At 41.7% G+C, this 19,658-nt stretch overlaps 2 protein-coding genes and 1 non-coding gene across 3 annotated transcripts in view; all 3 read left to right on the top strand.

The window, feature by feature from the left end:
• The window catches only part of LOC130388658 (splicing factor 3B subunit 3-like), a 39,609-nt gene that overhangs the window by 4,857 nt on the left and 15,094 nt on the right, over positions 1 to 19,658 (top strand). The window contains 5 exon segments of the mRNA XM_056598102.1: positions 17,719 to 17,794; positions 17,797 to 17,820; positions 17,823 to 17,854; positions 18,502 to 18,605; positions 19,073 to 19,238. Of these exon segments, the coding sequence (XP_056454077.1) occupies positions 17,719 to 17,794; positions 17,797 to 17,820; positions 17,823 to 17,854; positions 18,502 to 18,605; positions 19,073 to 19,238 (402 nt within the window).
• LOC130388656 (splicing factor 3B subunit 3-like) lies at positions 10,672 to 14,959 on the top strand. The gene is made up of 7 exons (XM_056598096.1): positions 10,672 to 10,801; positions 11,428 to 11,567; positions 12,220 to 12,375; positions 12,591 to 12,761; positions 13,456 to 13,628; positions 14,284 to 14,425; positions 14,906 to 14,959. Exons 2-7 carry the CDS (start codon positions 11,498 to 11,500, stop codon positions 14,938 to 14,940), a joined length of 747 nt encoding a protein of 248 aa, XP_056454071.1. The 5' UTR covers positions 10,672 to 10,801; positions 11,428 to 11,497; the 3' UTR covers positions 14,941 to 14,959.
• Positions 13,814 to 13,894, top strand: LOC130389925 (small nucleolar RNA SNORD111). The gene has a single exon (XR_008896702.1). It is a non-coding gene; the product is annotated as a small nucleolar RNA SNORD111 (small nucleolar RNA).

The raw sequence follows: 19,658 nt of genomic DNA, 5'->3' as shown, positions 1-19,658 counted from the left end.
AGTTCTGCCTTTTGTTTGTCTTCCTTCTGTCCTCTACTCCTGTATCGAGGTATATCCCTCTCTCCGCGTGTCTGGCTCCCTTGGCCTGGGATCAGGGTGTGGGTTAAGTATGCCTTACCCTAGGGAGGGTCGCCCACCCACGAGTCTCACAGACCTATATTTAAGGCTCTTCAGTCGCATAGTCTCCTCAGTCCTGGACAAAAATATCAAACAACAAAATCGTATCTCCACCCACTCTGTTACTACATGTACACCATGTAGTTCAGTGACACAGGGTTTGGTGATTAGCGGGTAGGGGCTGGTTGCGTCACCGGAAAAGGGTAAACAACTCCCACTTCAGCCGAGCAATTACACAGTATTACACAGGGATTGACAAGGATATGTATTGTTTGTAGGATGAGGGCTTAGCCGGCGAGGACAGACAGCCCGACGGGGAACCCACAGCCTTGGGGAGAACGAGTATGGCAGGGAAAGAAGCAAAGAAGATGGAACCCATCAACCCCCAATCCCATCTTCTCTCCAGCTGGCTCAGAATAGAGTGTCAGAGGACGAGACAAGGAAGCATCTGTCCTCCTGCGCCGTGTGTGTGTGTGTGTGTGTGTGTGTGTGTGTGTGTGTGTGTGTGTGTGTGTGTGTGTGTGTGTGTGTGTGTGTGTGTGTGTGTGTGTGTGTGTGTGTGTGTGTGTGTGTGTGTTGGGGAGTGCAGATATGGTTCAGGTTTTACCTTATCGACCCATTCAGCTTGCCAGTTGTGATGGTTTAATTTTGTTCATGTGCACGCAAGTGTGTGTGGGTTTGTGTGCGTGTGTTTATATTAGGTACTGTTTTGCTATCTAGCATTTGAAGAAAACAGCACGGTTATTCACCTGTGGAGCCTGGAATACAGTGTGTGTGTGTGTGTGTGTGTGCGTGTGTGTGTGTGTGTGTTTGTGTGTGTGTTTGTGTGTTGTAGAGGGGGTTGCTTGATCTTTGCGTGCCTCTTTCAGGAACATCAGACTGACGAAGACCGGGATCCGGTTCCTCGAGAGACCTGCAGGGACAAGACAAGAAAGAAAATGGAGAGCGTGGCTTACTCCTTTGCGACCACACAGCAATCCCTCCAGCTCACCAAATACCGATTTAATCTCACGATGCATATTCCTTGTCCTAGTGCCCCACCACCCCCATCTTCATCATCTCCAAAATATATAGGGCTCCTGTGGCTCAATGTTATGCAGAGCAGTCAACCTCTTCTAATTCCTTTTACCATTTCAATCAGGCTTTCCCTGTCTTTTTGTATTCAACCACTCCCCCTCTCTTTTCTCTTTCTTTTTTTTTGTGTGCCGTTTTGTCTAAAGGATAGCCCACGCTAACCCCCTGCCGGAAATTCATGCAACCCACATATTCTTGCTTCTATCTTCCACCTCCTTTACGTTCCCCGAGCTTGGCGGTTGGTCGTATTAAGCATTCCCTCATTGTAATGTTGTATGTTGTGTAAGCAGGGTTGCATTTAGAAACAAATGGTTCCTTGCAGAGAGGGAAGGGCAACAGGTTTGAAAGTCTTGCTGCTGCTGCAAAAGAAAGTACTGAGCAAGCTTTTGTGGTCCTCCCTTGCTGTGCACACACACACACACACACACACACACACACACAAAAAAGCCGCCCCGAAATGAGCGATTATTTTCCTCTCTCCTCTTTTTGATACATTGCCATAGCAGCAGGCAGCTGTGACTCGATGTCGTCAAGGCAACAGCATAACCTCTGCTTCTTTTCTTTTTTTACACTTTAAGCTACTGTCATCCGTTGATTGAATGCATGTGTCTTCGTGTGAGATCAACAAGGGGTCACATGGCACAAACAGGATTCTTTGGTCTGCCTACAATGTTGTTATAAATGTACAGTAGAAAACATGACCGGCACGTGTCTCTAATCATCTCTGATTAAGGCATCAATTGATTAACTAAGCTAGATGCATGCATATACGCACACGCACCCCCCCCCCACACACATACGTCTGTGGATTATTAAAGAGAGTCCACTTTCTAAGGCAAAAAAAACAGTCAAACAGTACCTGCTGGCATGAGGCGGAGGTGAAGCAAGTGACAGATGAGGCAGGTTAGCTTCAGTGCTCTGCTGGCATGCATTCACCAAGCCTCCCGAAGGAAATTCCACACCAAGCCGATATTAACAGTCACCTTTGGTGGCTCGACTGACTCCAGCAGAAGCCCTAGTGCGACCACTCAGTGCTGTTTTTATGACGCGCTGTGTTATGAAGATATTATGCAGCGATTGCTGTGCACATCCTCTGTTTCTGTAATTCTGGGTAAGAAGCCCCAACATGGGAAAATAGATACCCAACACAACACAGTTCAATCAATAAGGGGGATATTAAGATCTTATGTCTAAGAGGGTTGTTTTTCCATCACCTTGTCCGGTGAACTGGGTACACCTGAGCTGTCCAGCTGATACAAAGAGGACTGACTGGAGCAGTTCTCCGTTCTGAACATAGAGATTTCACAACATTTGGAAAGTTTGAATCCAGTGTTCTGGTTTGTTTTGGAACCATTTCACTCTATCATGTTGATCATTGATACACGGTATCCCCATGTTGACCTCATGGATCCCGTTGGGCCTCTGCTCTTATGGTAAGTTTCCATTGAGCACTTGGGTTTCTGTGGGGATTTAAAAATCGGGAGCTTGTCTGGAAAACTGTAACTCAACAGCCAGCGCATAGCACTATACAGCACTACATCTAAACTAATCCTAAAATATTTCTCACCGCTTGTAGAGTTGTCTGAATTCTGTTGTGTTTTTAGGTTAGATAGATTTGTCTCCCAGTTCGCTGAGGCTAGCCCATTGGCTGGGCTATTCATAGCCCTTACAAACAGCCAACCATATATTTTTTCAGAGAGCTAGACTAATCTTTGTAACAAATGCATTACCACATTTTCATAAAAGCTGGCTGACTACTTTGGCTTTAAAATGCTGTGTTTCTTTAACGATTTGCTTCTTCCATCGATTTTCATTACTGGATTAGCAGAAGAGTGTTTGAAATGTATTTGCAACGGGCGCCGTCTAAACCGTTCTCTTTCACTTTCACTTTTTTTTTATGTTACAGCAAGTGCCATAACAAAAGATGCAATTAGTGGTAATGGCTTTAAGGTAAAAAAAACAGATCAATCAGCATTTTTGGTGGTGACTGACGAGTCTTTGTCAGCTAGCTTGCTTTCAGTCAGCCTTTGTTTAAATCGCCTTTTGTCAGTTAAGAATTGCCATTAATTACGATCTCGCCACGGTTTGAAAAATGTTCCTGTTTATAGACTAGTCGACCAAGTGTTAAGTTAATAGGTGCACAACTCCTCCTAATTAATTATAAATATTAGGCACTAAATATCAGGTTTGGCTGAATTTAACAGCCAAAATAAGCAGGAATTACAGTTGGGTTTGAATTGGGTAATGAATAAAAGGTTCTTCTTGAGGGAGTCAGCAAAGGGTAGGAGACTGTATGTTAACTCTGCCTCCATTATCCATAACAATAAAGAAGCAGAATAAAATTGTTCCCTTTTCTTTCGTCCCTTGCAGATTGCAGAGTTTCTCTATCTTCTCACATCACTGCCGTTGCTGTTGTTTGCGTGTCCCCAGCCATGACAGGTTAACACATTCTTCACACATCATTCAAACCTTTCCTATATCTCCAATCTCTTCCAGACCACGCGTCAGCCTTGGCCGATGGCACAATGTCATTCTTCATATTTACCGGTGCCGACAGGTCCCAAAGTAAACCTCCCTTTTCCCTCACACCCCTTACAGTTTTGTTAAGAAGGATATAATTTACCTGCATGGGAAAAATTACAGCTGTGCCCTTGAATGTGGCTATCAAGGTGCCATTTTGAAGAATGACTACATGGGATATTTTAGAAAAGTTCCCAACCCTTAGCCATTTTAACCATAATCCTTTTTAAATAAGCATTCATGATGTATGGTATAGCATCCTAGAACCCATAATCGACAACCTGTCTTCATAACAAGGGGACGGGAAGGGGAAATCTGAACTAAAATGTTTTCTCCTTGCCAAACAAGGCAAGCATAAAGCAAGTAACAGGTTGCTTGAAATGTTAATTCAAGTAGTTTTATCAACTGAAACGAAGCAGCCCTGGTCTGTGCTGAAAATGTTACGTTGTCATGGAAACTCCCCTCAGGGGAATTAAGGGAATATGTGTGTTTCTCAAATCCTCACTTTATTCCGCTGTGTAATCAAGCAGGCCTTGATTATACTATTACACAGTGTCAGTGCCTGGCAAAGCTCTTTTTTCTTTACCGACAATGTATTTTTTCCGCTGGAAACATTAAAATAAACACATAACTGACAAAAGTTAACTCCATCCATCCATTCATTTATTTGATGTGTAGTTGTGGACCTTTGATAAAATCCATATTTTTAATTACCTTGCGGCTGATAAGGCCTGATGCAGGGGAATGATTGAATGGCTGTCCCACAAGTACAACTGCACCTCCGTCATTGTTCTCTAGCTGGTTGGCAACATGTCCAAAAGGCTATTGATATGCTCCATCATACTGCCCCCATGTCAAACAAACCATTTGAAACAAACAACCTTTCAAACCACTCTATATCAGTCGTTAAATGGCAGCTATGTGGCTGCATTTACTCCCAATGTCATTCAATGGCAGGGTTAAGTCCCAAGGTTATTCTACACAATGTTTAAAAGCTCTCTCCTCTTCACAAACACTTCGTCCACACAGATTGCACTCTCAAAGATCAGTGAAGCCCCGTCCGTCCCGCTCTCTCCGTCATCCCTGTCATTAGTGCACATTTAGGTCTCCATTACTCGATGGGATGACACCACCTCCACCCCCTTCTCCTGCCCCTCAGGAGTCCAGCCAGCATCTGTCACAGCTGCTCTCCATTTTACCTCTCTGCCCTTTACCCAGGAAGACTCTGACTTCCGTGCTGCACCATTTTGATCTCTATCCCACACGGCACTGTCTGTACGTTTTAGGGATATTCAAGGTCGGATGACAAGTGCTTGTAAAGTAAAGAGTGAAGAGTACATTCAAGGACTAGAACATGTTCCTATAAAGACGACCATAGTACACATTTAATCGTTCAGCTTTTAAGCGCATTAAAAGGGGCACTAGGGGATGTTTGGGCTAGAAAATGGACAGATATAGTCCCGTGCCAAATCCCCCCCCCCCCCCCCCTTGCCCCCATGTCTTCCAGATTGAAGGCCTAGCCAATCAAATTAGGAAAAGTGCTGAGCAGCATTTTAAAGCTAAGGCTTTGCCTAAGCATAGTCCATACCACTGAACATAAAATAAACTTTGGGACACAAAAAACAGAGATTAAATTGCTTTGCTATTGACTTATCTGTATGCACTCAATACAGGACACAGTGCTATGCATTCTGTCCCCTCAGCTGTGTCTAACGCAGCAGCTAGGTTCTGGCCTCTGCAAATTATAACTATTGAAGCGAATGGCGGCCCCGATATGGCTCTTTTACCAATAGCTAAGTAAGAGGAAATCAGTTTTTATTTTGCTATCGGTCTTAGGTTCGTATCAGGATGTAATCATCCTTGCAGATCCAAATGTGTGTGTGAGTCTGCAAATTTTCCAGGCATTAACCTGAGTAGCTGGGATGACAGTAGAGCAGGAGCCTTGTAGGAATTTAAACGTGACACCTCAACAAACCAGCAGAGAGCCAACACGTAATGTTCAGAGTATAGGGTCATCAAGTACAAGGACATACCATCATGTTCTTTGGGGGAGGAAAAATAGACATAATCACAGAATAAATTATTTCTTGCTGGCTGAGCTTAACAGATGCTTTTTTCTTTTTGCTTACATGTGGAAGAGACAAAACACACATATCAAGAGAAACAGAGTATATTTTGTTGAAACAAGCAATGCACCACTATGGAAGAAAAAAAGCTGAGTTTCTCTCTCCCTATTAGTTGTGAACCTAGCCATGGTCGGAAAGTGGTTTGTTATTTTCTCTAGTGAAAGGCAGGGACAATGTTTTGTGTGGCATGCTAGATCAATCAAGGAAGGAAAACGTATTAAATGCATATCTCATTCAAGTCTTGTTCGGTTTTTAAAAGCCCTTAATCTCTGGTCTTCTGGTCTGGACAGGACATTGATTAACTAGACCTAAAAAAAAAACACTAAAGGTCTCCTTCAGTTTCTCCCATGAGTGCCTTCAAATACTTCACAGAGGGCTGGGGTGGGTGGGGGGTGTTGGGGAATAGAAATGAATGCCTGATAGACAGCAGCCCAGCCTGTATCAAAGCACAGATGAAAGGCCTTAAAAACGAAAGAGAATCAAGATCCAAAAGAAGGATGCACTTTTGAGATGTAGATCCAAACAAAACCCTGTTTGTTACCAAGGTTAAGGATGAACCTACTTTAAGTTTGGAATTAAGGGTGTGTTGGTTTCCTCAAAATTGATGCACATATACTGCAATCAAATTGAGTGAATATAAACCGAATTAATTATTCTAGATATAATTTAAATGCATGAGTATAAACTACACATCTTATTCAAATACAATACTGAATAGGCTAGAGCTTACCTAAATCACAATTTGAGAGAGAGAGAGAGAGAGAGAGAGAGAGAGAGAGAGAGAGAGAGAGAGAGAGGAGAGAGAGAGAGAGAGAGAGAGAGAGAGAGAGAGAGAGAGAGAGAGAGAGACTTACACCAGACAATTCCTACACAAAAGGCCTGGTCAGATATCATTGACTACCATTGCTTATTTGTCTTTGCTGAATGCCCCCAGCCTCCTTAACAAGGAAGTTAGAAGTAAGCCATTTGTGCTGAGCGGTCAAGTGTTTCATGTTCTGAATTTTAATCACCCTGGTGTTTTAGTATTCAGTCATCATATTGCCATTAGAGAAGATTACCAGTCAATTTCAATTGGTATCATGGTTAGGATGGTTTCCCGAAAACTGCTCAAATATTGGATTGTCATTCATTAATGTTATCTCTGTGTTTAACATGTCATGTAAGTTTCACGTTTTGGGCTCAATACAAATGGGTTCAAAACTGCTTGTCTGTTTTGGTATTTTGGATGCAGGCTTAGACAGAAGCTATGGCCAGTAGCCATGGAAAGATAGAACACAAATAATTCCTCTCAAGTAATCCGGAAAAATCTGATTCGTTTTTAGGTTTGTAGAAAAATTTGTGTCAGTATTGTGAAACAGTTTGAAGATGTGATGCAATCAGAGGGAGCCTTTGGGGGTTTACATCACACTTGAATTGCCTGGAGGCCATTCCTTTTGTATAATAATGAAGACCTACAACTACTTTAGATTAGAATTCAACTTTATTGTCAAGAGTATAAAGACAATGCTGTGTAACAGTATAACAGGGCATTACACAGGCATTACAGATTTTCCCAGAGACCTTGAATTGCACATACAGGTGATGCAGTGATATGTGTGAGTTCGCCATCTGTGCCGTTTACACAGTCACAGAAAACCTAAAACGGAATTTCTCAAATGTTTCCCTCTAAAACGGTCTTGCACGACTGTATGCCTCTGGACTTAATTGTCACCGCGCGATCTGGCGTCAATGATTGAAGCTCTAAAAATCCTTTCTGACGTTGTAGCCCACTGCAAAACAAACCATTACAGAATGACAATATTCCGTTTTATCTTGTTCTAACTTGACTCTTTACCTTGTTCTAACTTGACTCTAACTTGACTTGATTTGTCATTTGTCTTTCCTTTGCATTCTCCTGTTACCGATATTTCCCTGTGTTCACTGGGTTCAAGTTCTGCTCAGCACTCCCAGCAAAGCCCCAGGACTCTGCTTTTCCTTGGACCTCGACCAGGACTCTGGTTTTCCTTGGACCTCGACCAGTTCAAACACATACTTGGGAAACGTACTGTGCTGGAAATGGTATTCTTTCCCTCTTCATAATCGATGCATTCCATTCTCTATAATGTCAAGTGATGGGCCAGTTAATGTTTGGTCAATGTCTAGTTCATGGACATTGCTATTTTCCTTGCAGTAAGTCTCTTCAAAGTGAGGTATATTTGTTTTCTTAACTTGGCTTTAAATCTTCGATGCAATTAGTATTTCTGTCTGATTATAGTTTTAGCTTGATACAATTATTTCATAAAGTTTGGTTTAGTTCTGCTTTATCTTAATTTAAATAAAAACTAGATGGTTTGGGCATAATGGATAGTTGACAGTAACCCCTCTAGAAGAGTTCAATATGACTGAGTGGACTAACATAAACCATGTGTTAGTTGGATCCACCTGTGGCCTGCGTCAGGTTGCTATCTTGGTGAGGTTATTCGCTCTTTTTTACAACGGTACTTCTCACCCAGAGTGAATACACAAGTCATGGGAAATGCAGTTGGATTCAGTCACAAGTGTAACAGTGTGCTTGCTTACAGTTAGTTTCGGGTTCGAAGCTGATTATGCGCCGCTACTTGGACGATTTATGTTGGCCTACATTTCATGTCTCATGATGATAAGAGACGCTATTCTGGAGCTCCCACCCCCCACTGCTTTGTGCGTTGCTGCTCTCAGCTCTATACGAGGCTGTGTTTGTGTGCAGTCTCTACGGCCTACTACTGCCACTTTCTAACGATTCATCACAAAGAGAACAATCATGGCACATGGATCAACACATGAAGAGTGAGCACAGGAGATGCCTATTTCCACCACTGATAGATTTCAAATTTGCCCAATATTGTTGTATGAAGAAATATTAAAATATATTCATAGAGGTTATGCAAAAATAAGAGCGCCACATCAGTCTTAAAGTAGGCTAATTTGAATAAGTAATCTCGCTCTATCTTAAGCTTTTGTTAAGGTACTTTCCCCTAAAACTATGCTTCAATGGGCTGTGGCTGAAGCCGTATCTTAGCAACACTGGCAGGAAGAAGGACGAGGGAGGGGTAACGGGGTGAACAGAAGAGGGGAAAGTGGGTGAGGGGATAATACGAAACGGAAATTAGGGTACAGAGGAACTAAGTAGGTGGGACGGGGAAATAAACAAGAATCTGTGAAACCGGCAGATACGTGCGACGATGGGGAGAAAATACAAGAAAGAACGGACTATGAGACGATAAGCAGCAGGGGGAGATAACGTCAAGTTATTGTGTCCACCACAGCCTCTATAGCTGGCTGAGGAGATGGTCTACAAACTGCCAGAGACATAACGATGCCCTCGATTCCTCCTATTATGCCACGAAATGTCCAATAGTGAACCTAATTATCATAGCAACAACCCAGTGCAACCACATAAAAGGAAATGTAAAATTAAAAAAATAAACTCACCTCGTTAAAAGGATCTTAGGCTGTTTCCACCGTGGCCGGCAGTGTGTCTGCCTCAGACGTGAGGCGTGTAACGGACGTGTAACAGTGTACAGACGTGCTCCAGGCGTTAACGGTTCAGGAAAGCGTCATCGGGTTCAAGACGCGTCTACTGGTTCATGCACTTGCCTCTGTGTGATCCCAAAGTCTTTATACTGTATTTATACTCTCCCCGAAGGCGAGTGAGAGACCGGTCAGAACGACAAAGGAGATACAGGCGCAGGGTCCATTAGAAACAAATCCACGTCCGTCCCGGTGCAGTGCCAGTGTGTGTAAAGACGATTCCAGATGAGGAGAGGCCACGAAACCGCAAAGCTGTAGAAGCTTTCTTGGTTGCAAAAATAAAAAAGACGGATTGCCAGCTGTTTTATTTGACAAAAGATTTCGTCCCCCCCAGACCCCCTACACGGCAGGTCGTGAAGCGGTGTTGGTGTCTCCGCTGAAAGGATCGTCCTCGTTGGTCATGAGCAATTCGACCCCATCAGAGAATATACAGTGTGGTGTTATTTTTGTAGTCCGGAAGTTGACAGCCTGCCTTTTAGTCAAGCTTGTAATTAAACAATTGATCGTTTAGTGTTACATCGAAACGCTATTAATGGTTGCAATATTACTGAACCAAATACAATAAAACAAAAAAACAGACATTGACTATAATCACAAATAAGTTTATAGAAATATGAGAGAGTTTGTACTCTCCCTTTTATCCCTTTTAAGCCTTCATTATGTGGAAACAAATAAGATTATAATTCATCAAATATATACAAGGACATTTCACAACTACAGACCAATTGGCCTATTCAACAATATAGTCCTAACTTTAATTCTTTCAATCCAATTCAATTAAAATTAAAATTACTTTATTTTTCCGTTAGGAATTTCAGATGTGGAGGAGCAGCAGGGTATGTCCATACCCAACATACAATAAACAAAACAAAACAAAACAAAACGAAAAACACGCACACACGCGCAAACATACACCATAAGCCCTGCAGAAAATATAAATAAAAATCCTTGCCTAAGCCTAATAAATAAATAGTAATTTACCTTCCTCAAAATGATATATTAGACACACAACCAGTTTACATTTAATATAAGAGTGGGTTGTCAACTAGCTATGGAGTAAATACGTAACGTGATTCTTACAATTTATACCACCATTTTCAAATGTTCAAATGTAAAAAGATTCTTGCAATACACAACCTAAAAACGTATGGCCAGCAAAGTCTACACTTCAAAAGCATTTTGAGAGCGGTAAATAATGCTGCCATCTACAGGAGAGTTTACATATGACGGTCACACACATTTATAGAATATCCATCAGGCGAGTGCTGGCCACTCTATTAGTGTATGACGACGTTATTGTTGACGAAGGACCCCGAAACGGCCGCCATTCGTTTAATTTGTCGTAGGCCTACTTGTTATTATTGGGAATGATTTCTAATCAACTTGAAATCTAAGTCATCCTTTCATTGGCAACGGTAAAAAGTTTATATTATTTATACTCACGGTATCCACTATGCATGGGATGTATTATGCGTTGATTATTTCCCATAGATTTCGAATATATTTGTAGTTACAGATGTATCTATTTTGGATGGGTCGCTTTGTATGAATGGACCTAGCTAGCCCAATATCGAGCTATTTAACAAGATATGGGGTTTATCCTAAACAATATCATTATGACTTTAAAATGGCTCAGTTATTAAACTGCGGTTTCTATACGCTTAAGTATTTTGAGATAGCAAATTTGTTACGGAAATCGGGCAAGTTCACGTCAATATTCAGACGCAATATTCAAACTAGTTTTTAGCGGTTACTTAATGGGGAAATAGTTTGCATCCGAGATGAACATATCACACATGTATTCTACGGCATCATACAGCAAAAACTCAGTTAGTGAACTGTATTTTGTTTTTTCATGATGCTCTAATATTCAACGACACATATCCCAACATTGCATAATTACACAATCGAGCCAAAGTGACTTAGTTATGCAACGTTGGAAAACAAGATTATCAAATCCCCAATAACTATACAAACACAGAACCATATATCTTCTCAATGCTGATTTCATTTTGTCGTGTCCTTCTGTTTGCATCTCTAGTTTGGACCGTTAAGTGAGGGCTGTGGCCAGCTCCTGAAGACCTACTTTGGATACCTTCTCGTAGGCAGCCATGTTTCTGTACAACATCACTTTGCAGCGTGCCACTGGCATCTCGCATGCCATCCATGGCAACTTCTCAGGTATATAACGGGGGTATAGCTGGGCTGTTGATGTTTTTGTCGCCCCTTACTTTGGCCTGCGTTTCATACATTCTGTTTGTTTTCTATTATGAGTTGTGAATTGAACGCAGCCTGCTGTTTACATAGAAATATGTTTTTCATGAGAGATAAGTGTCATTGATATATTGGTAGACATAATATTTGCTTCCAAAATACTTAGCTTCCAATTCCAAAAGAGTTATGGCATTGGTCACTGCGTAATACAACTTTGAATACAAGCGGAGTATACTCAGTTCAAACTGTGGAGCAATGTTTGAGCCTAATCAAACTACATATATCAATCAAGTCAGGCTATATCTGACCAAATGTTAACACATAAGCTAAAGATAAGTAGCCGTTGATAACATAATACTTTATTAATCACTCAAGGGGAAATCGGGTGGACAGCAGCAAAATGCATGCTACGATTACCTTTTGATCCCTTTTCAGATTTATAACAAAATGGATATGATGATTGGACTTCCTGTTTGCTCTATCAAGTGTTGAATGCTTGCTGTCGATTCAAACTGTGACCCTTTGTATCTGGTAGCTTTTTGAAACTTTCATAGTATGTCCCTATTGAATTAATGTTAGTGCAGTTGGTAACTGAGTGTGATGTTTTTTGCTCCTATAGGCACCAAAATGCAGGAGATTGTCGTTTCTCGCGGGAAAATTCTTGAACTGCTGAGGCCTGATGCCAACACAGGGAAAGTCCACACCCTGCTTACGATGGAAGTGTTCGGAATCGTGAGGTCCTTGATGGCCTTCAGACTCACTGGAGGAACCAAAGGTATGTTACACTGGCATGAGACATGTTGTCCAGATCAATATCTGTAATTTACGATTTTTTTCTTTCTCGTGTTATAATACATGAAGTCATGTTGTTGTTTGAAATACTCATCGTATTTATTTTCTTAACTTTTTTTTTTTTTTTTACCCAAATTTGTCAGTAATCATAATCAGACAGCAGACACCTTATAACACAGGATTGTATTTGCATTTCAGACTACATTGTGGTAGGTAGTGACAGTGGTCGGATCGTCATCCTGGAATACCATTCCTCAAAAAACATGTTTGAGAAGATCCACCAGGAGACTTTTGGCAAGAGTGGTTGCAGACGCATTGTACCCGGTCAGTTCCTGGCTGTGGACCCCAAAGGCAGAGCTGTCATGATTGGTAAGTCATAGGTTACAGGGCGTTCCACTTGTTGACAAAGATACTGCAATGTGATTGGTTAAACTGATTTATTTGTTTATACAAAATTGAAATTGTCGCCTTTTCGCAGAACCATTAAACTCAATGATTTGTAATCATTTTATCATCCTGTGGAAAAATTCGCAAACGCATTCAATGTAATTGGATCGTACAATGTTAGTCGTTATTCAATGCTCTCCATCGCCATGGACCACCTAGCTAGTGATTATATTAATACCGTCGAGAGGTTTAATATTATATATTTTTTGTGCCCAATATTAATTACTTGGAAAGGGTAATTTGTAGAATATTGTCTAGTAGACAGAATGTTGAACAAACGCATGCGGATGGTGGCATTGGCAATGCATAATACTGATTATACCGTACCGTTTCTAGGTACATATTTAATATTAATAATGGGCTTTAGTCTGCAGTATTGTGAGCGCCAGCCCATACAACTAATAACAGTTGTTTTTAGCGGTGCTTAATTTAACTATGCAATGTAGCTTGCTGAGCTCTTGCAACTTGTACTTTTGCATTCGGCCAGCCGCATGAAACGCAAGAAAAACTGCAATGTGTGCGTGTAGTTACCTTTTCCTGTAGAAAGGATTCTCTGCGGTAATGGCGTACCCGTGTGTTAATCGTATTATTCTACTCCCACTCCCTTCTTCCCCAGGTGCAATTGAAAAACAGAAGCTGGTGTACATTCTGAACAGAGACGCGGCGGCCAGGTTGACCATCTCCTCCCCTCTGGAGGCCCACAAGGCCAACACGTTGGTCTACCATGTGGTGGGGGTGGACGTGGGCTTTGAGAACCCCATGTTTGCCTGCCTGGAGATGGACTATGAGGTGAGGCTAAAACCATTGATTCTTAACTCTTCTTTTAATAAAAAGTAGTGCATATTAATGTATACTTTATTCTGTGTCAGGCAAGTTATTGTCAGCAAATTTAATATATCACGTTGGACTCTGGTGACAACTGATAAACCAGAGATGTATCACAATTATTATTTGACGAACAGGAAGAAAGAAATGAGCTGATGAAGTGATGAGTTCTCATGTCTCTTCTCTGACTTGCACTTGGAGAGAATAATTATTTTCTCTGATCACAGCTTCATTCTGACTTTCCTGTGTGCGTGGATGTGTACACTTTTTCAGTGTATCTTTTCAAAGAGTGCTGGTCTACTTCAAATATTTTAATGTTATAATGGAGATTTTTGTGACCTAGCCACTTAATGTTCCGTCCAGTCCTTTCAGTTGATGTGTCCGTTTCCTTTGTTGGCTCCTTCAGATGCTTGAGGTAACTTCTTGTAGTCTCTGTAGCACATTGCTTCTTCTTGTTTCAAGACCATAAAACATGCTGCAGTAAGGGTGAAGGCAACAGTCTTAATATTTAAGTTCTCTTAAATACTCAAAAGATAATTGCTGTATTTATTTGGATAGGAAAATCCTCCGTTATGGTAGTCAGCCAACGACCCTAACGGTTCTCATTTCCTTCTCTCAGGAAGCTGACAACGACCCTACTGGAGAGGCAGCAGCCAATACCCAGCAGACTCTGACCTTTTATGAACTGGACCTCGGTCTGAACCATGTGGTCCGCAAGTACAGCGAAGCCCTGGAGGAGCACGGGAACTTCCTCATTACTGGTAAGCGGTTTTTTCATTTTTGAAACGGAACAAAGTAACATCCGATGCCTGATTGAACCTGCACAACGGCTCGCAGGGGGTTAGCCTTGCTTCCTGGAGGCAGCACAAGCAACGCCCCATTAGCTTAGATGCATGCATTACGAGTATTTAATCAATGACATCAAAAACAGCCTCCCAATTATGAGCAAATTCTGATATACTTTGCAAGACATTAGCTGCAGTCCACCTTGACTGAAAATATCATCCCTTAACCCAATCTACTGTGCTTTCTGAAGCAGAATAGGCCGTTGTGATTATCATACCCAAATTTTAAACGTTTGTGAATAAATGTGACGTGTAACCAAGCAGTTAAAAATATTACTTGCCTGAAAGAACAAGGAAGACATTCTTTGTTGGAGTTTCAATTAAAAGCCCTAAGCTTGTTGCACACAAAAGAACTGTCTTCAATATCAACCAAACTACGTTTTCTTTCTTGTCTAGTGCCTGGTGGTGCGGATGGTCCCATGGCGTTCTGATCTGCTCTGAAAACTACATCAACCTACAAGAACTTTGGAGACCAGCCAGACATCCGCTGTCCTAAGTCCCAAGACGCAGGGTAAGGATTGTGTGCCATTGGATAATCTGTCCAATGTTTAGACCATGATGTTGAGGCAACTAGTGCTGAAACCAGCACTAGTTGCCTCAACTCAACTAACTCGAATGGCAATGTGTATTCGAGTTGGAGTACTCGAGGAAATAGTAAACCAAACTACTAAAAATTCATTAATTTTTACAGTGTTGGAGCAGGGTATCATTAAGGTAGCCCAAAGCCTTCTTCGTTGCCGGTAATGTCTTGTTGATGAGGGCTGTATACAATAGGTTGGTTCACTTGTGATAGGCACTATCTGAAGTATTTTAATATTATCAAAAGCCCTAAATGCAATTATCCCTGACGGCCAGAGTATTATGGATTGCTGATGAAGGTGATGAGTTTCTCATGTCTCTTCTTCTGACTTTCATGTGGAGAAATTAAGCGAATTTCTCTGATCACAGCTTCATTCTTGCTTTCATGTGTGCATGGTGTGTACTCTGTATGGCAATGTCTTTGAACTACTTACCACTAATTTTATTCAGAAAATACATACCCAAGGTAATGGAGTATTTCTCTGCACAATAGGGATATAAGAGGTTGTGCTTGTACAAAAAAGATAACGCAAGTGAAATATTCAATGTGGACACCACCTGTTAGAGTTGAGTTAAGCTAGAACACAGCAAGTGGAATTTTTCTATTTGTCTGGTAATAATGTTGTGTTTTAGAGAGTAGCATCTAGTGCCAAATCTAGTTTAGATGGACTCTGGAGGGATATTTCTAGTGGTGTGCCCATGAGTACTTGGTCATGGGTTTAACTACCTTATAAAGTATTTTAATCGGGGTGGGGCAGGGCTAAACACCAGGTGTATAGCTAAAGAGGTTAAACCTGGCATGCTCTTAAAACAAGACAATTTAAGTCAAACTATTGTTGGCCCTTATCACATTCCACAGTCTCAAAGGGGCTTAACAAGCCCTATATTATGATCCCTTCCCCCCTAATCCAAGCCCCCGAGAGGGCAAGGAAAAAACTAATAGAAGGGGGAACACGGCTCAGGTCCACTAGGAGAGTGGACGGTGAGCTAGGCTGGCACCCTACCATTATTCCAGTCATATCCGTTCACCGATACCAACCAGGCATCCAGTCCCAGTCACATTAAGAACCATGGCTTGAGAATGTGTTTATAGCTAATCAGCAGTTGTTTAGAAGGAAAGCAGTCGGCGAGGAATCTAGCTTGGAGCCTAATAGCATTATATTTATCATGAATTACTCAATATCGTAAATTAATCAGCCTTATGCCTTGACATATGACGCATGTAGCACATAATAAAAAGCCAAGCAAAGCAGACATGAGACGCATGGCCTTTAGTTTCAGAAACGGCCACAGAGAGTGGAGCAGCAACAGGTCCCTTCATCTCTCCTGATGTTACTGAGGTTGTGAGACATGGTGAGCTTGTACAGTGGCAGCAAGAGGTTATAACAAGCAGTAATTTGTAGCACTTCAACTGAAAGGAGCTTCACTACACTAACCTCAAGTAAGACTGTTGTATTGTATTTAGGCTAAAAGCAGGTTAAGAGATGGGTAATCCTGTGTGCGCGTTCTTGTAGAAGTGTCTGTCTGGGTAAGAAGGGATGATTCAGGTGAAGAGTGAGGGAAATTAGGCTGCTCCAACGGTGAGAAGGATGAGGACAGAAGAGGAAAGTTGAAAAAGTGAGCGAGATGCACAATGGCATTTGCTAGAGGGCCAGTACCATGGCCAGAGATTGTCTTGTGATGGGCAGAAAAAACAGACCTAACCAAAAATGCCAAAATAAATGTGAGTATGTTATGTCAGCCAATGGACGTGAAAAAAAGATTTATTTTTTTAAGTTGCTTGTCGCCCCTGGATCGGTGTGCCCTTAAGAGGAAGAGGTGATTTATTCCCATCCTGTTCCTAATGATTATCAGCTCTGTTTTCCCCTGTGTTGAGCGGCAAGAAGTTATGGGACATCCATTTTGTAATGGCAGTCATGCAAGTTTCATGTTTGATTCTATAGAAATGTAGATTCTAGTGTTGTCCGGAGTACAGTGGAAGCTTATTCAGGAGCGGTGAATAATATCACAGAGAAGCATGTCGATTGAGTCAGTGGACCAAGGACAGACCCTTAGGGGAGACCAAAAGCTTAGGGTGCAGTGTTTGAGTCTTCAGAGAACAAATGACGTTCTATATGTGAGATGAGATCCAAGCCAGAAAAGAGAGGCACCGTTGATGCCAACATGGTGTTCGAGATGATGAAGAATGCTATTGTCAATTGTGTCAAGGGCTGTTTAAGAGAGTAATGTTTAATAAAAACTTTGTATTTATTTTGTTTCATTCATTGCATCAACCATCCTCAAGGAGCAACCCTTGTGTTAACAGTTTGAACCTTGGGAATTCCTTTGTAGCTCTGAAGCTGATCAACGCAGTGTGACCCTCTCAAATACCTTTCATGTTTGTTGTTTGAGCTGCACCTAAAATGGTATTCTCCGAACGAATGCAGAGATTTCCACAGATTTGAAGTCATTATCGTAAGTTTCACCTAACTGCATTCTGGGAAGAATTGCTAAAATCATACAATATTATCCGCAGCGGATGCCGATAAGCTCATCCCCACTTTTATATGATCGAGCAACAGTCAATGAAGCCCTGCTGCTCATTCTTAATCGCTCTTTGTTCTGTATCTCTCCTTTGTGTGGCCTTGCAGAATGATCTGGACGACCCAGAGCGGGGAATGATATTCGTGTGCTCGGCAACCCACAAGACCAAGTCCATGTTCTTCTTCTTGCCCAGACGGAGCAGGGGGATATCTTAAGGTTACACTGGAGACGGATGAGGAGATGGTGAGTTTACATGGCCCACGGAAGAGATTGTGTGGGGGAGGTGGGGTATTGAGGCCAGAGGGTCCAGACTAAAAACAAGACTTCCAAATGAGCAAAAACTTTCCCCCCTATCTGGAAGAGTTGGATCCTTAGCTTTAAGTTTGTTTGGGATTCATGCTACAAAGTTCTTGTTGCAAGGCATTGAAGTCCATTTAAGCAATCTACCTTCACCAGGTAGATTGCTGCTGGGCTGCAATGGATGGTTGGGGTTGTAAACACCCCTGAACTTCAGCAGCCGTCCCTTACCGTCCAACATGCAACTGGGCTGCAGAAAAAAAAACATCAACTTTAAACCCAGTCCATGCTAACCGAGAAGACCTGAAGTCTTTCCACTGTAACACGCAGGCTCATTGATTACCATTGATGTGCTTTGATAGCGTAAAGCTGTCACGCTAGTGCTTTACAAAGTTACATTGTCTAAAGTCAGCCATTGTAGATTGCAAAATATCCCCTTGTGAGTAACGGCATGTCAAAGTGTCCGACCAGATGCATGATTTGGTGGTTTCCTAGAAACGTTTGTATTTTCTGAATACTGAACTTGAACAAGCTCAGTAGTGTTCATTCAACCTCTTCCCAAAGGCTTCTATTAACTAGGCTTTTTTTTCTAGGTTACGGAAATCAGGATGAAGTATTTTGACACCATCCCCGTGGCAACGGCCATGTGTGTCCTCAAAACTGGCTTCCTGTTTGTGTCTTCCGAGTTTGGAAACCATTTAGTATCCTTTAACTTTCTTTTTTTATTCATGTATTTGTGACGCAGTCCATTCTGTCATAATCTCAATATTTTATTTATAATGGTGTAATTAGAGTCTATTAGAGTGCTGTTGAAGTGATGAGTTTCTCATGTCTCTTCTCTGACTTCCACTTGGAGAGAATAACTATTCACTCTGATCACAGCTTTAATCTTTTCTTGCAGTCATGGTTCTGTACATGAGTTTAAGTCATTGTTATTATGATATGGGTCATGGACATGGTTGTATATTTTGTTTCATGGTGTTGGTTGTAGCTCTTGATTCATGGTGTTGACGATTCTATAAATCCTTGTGGTATAACCCTTGAGTTTACACAGCGTGCACCTCATGACCTCTTTGAGGACATGATATTGTATGTAATCTTAGTATGGTATTGTTACTCTAATGAACAACACGTTAAACATCTGGCCTTGCCCTGCCTGTCCAGCTACCTGTACCAGATCGCTCACCTGGGTGACGATGACGAGGAGCCCGAGTTCTCCTCAGCCATGCCTCTGGAGGAAGGGGACACCTTCTTCTTCCAGCCCCGCCCCCTCAAGAACCTGGTGCTGGTGGATGAATCTGAGAACCTGTCGCCCATCATGTCCTGCCAGGTGTGTTGTGTGTCTGTGTGCCTGCTATTGCCAATATGTTTGGACTATCTTGTACCACAGCTGCTGCTAAGGCGGTGTTGTCAATAGGCACACTTTTATTCATTCTACAAATGTATAATTATCATGTTTCCCTCAGCACAGTATGGTTAAGGCGGCCGCCTTAAAAACAATAGGGCCCCCGCCTTGACAACCAATGAGAAAAAAAAAAAGAAGTATATACATATTTTATAAATATTTTTTAATTATTATGCATTAACAAAGTACAAAATCTTGTAGGGAAAGAAAACATACTTCCATCAGGTATAAAAAAAATAAAGATAAACAATGGATTGGTGATACTGTTGAAAACAATAGTCGTGCGACATTTTCCGGGGGAAACTACTTTATGGTTTTGGACATGGTCAGCAAATGGAAGTCATC

Source organism: Gadus chalcogrammus, chromosome 9 (assembly GCF_026213295.1).
Source record: "Gadus chalcogrammus isolate NIFS_2021 chromosome 9, NIFS_Gcha_1.0, whole genome shotgun sequence".
Classification (NCBI taxonomy): domain Eukaryota; kingdom Metazoa; phylum Chordata; class Actinopteri; order Gadiformes; family Gadidae; genus Gadus; species Gadus chalcogrammus.
Note: the sequence above shows the minus strand (reverse complement) of the source record. Positions and strands in the feature narration are given on the sequence as shown.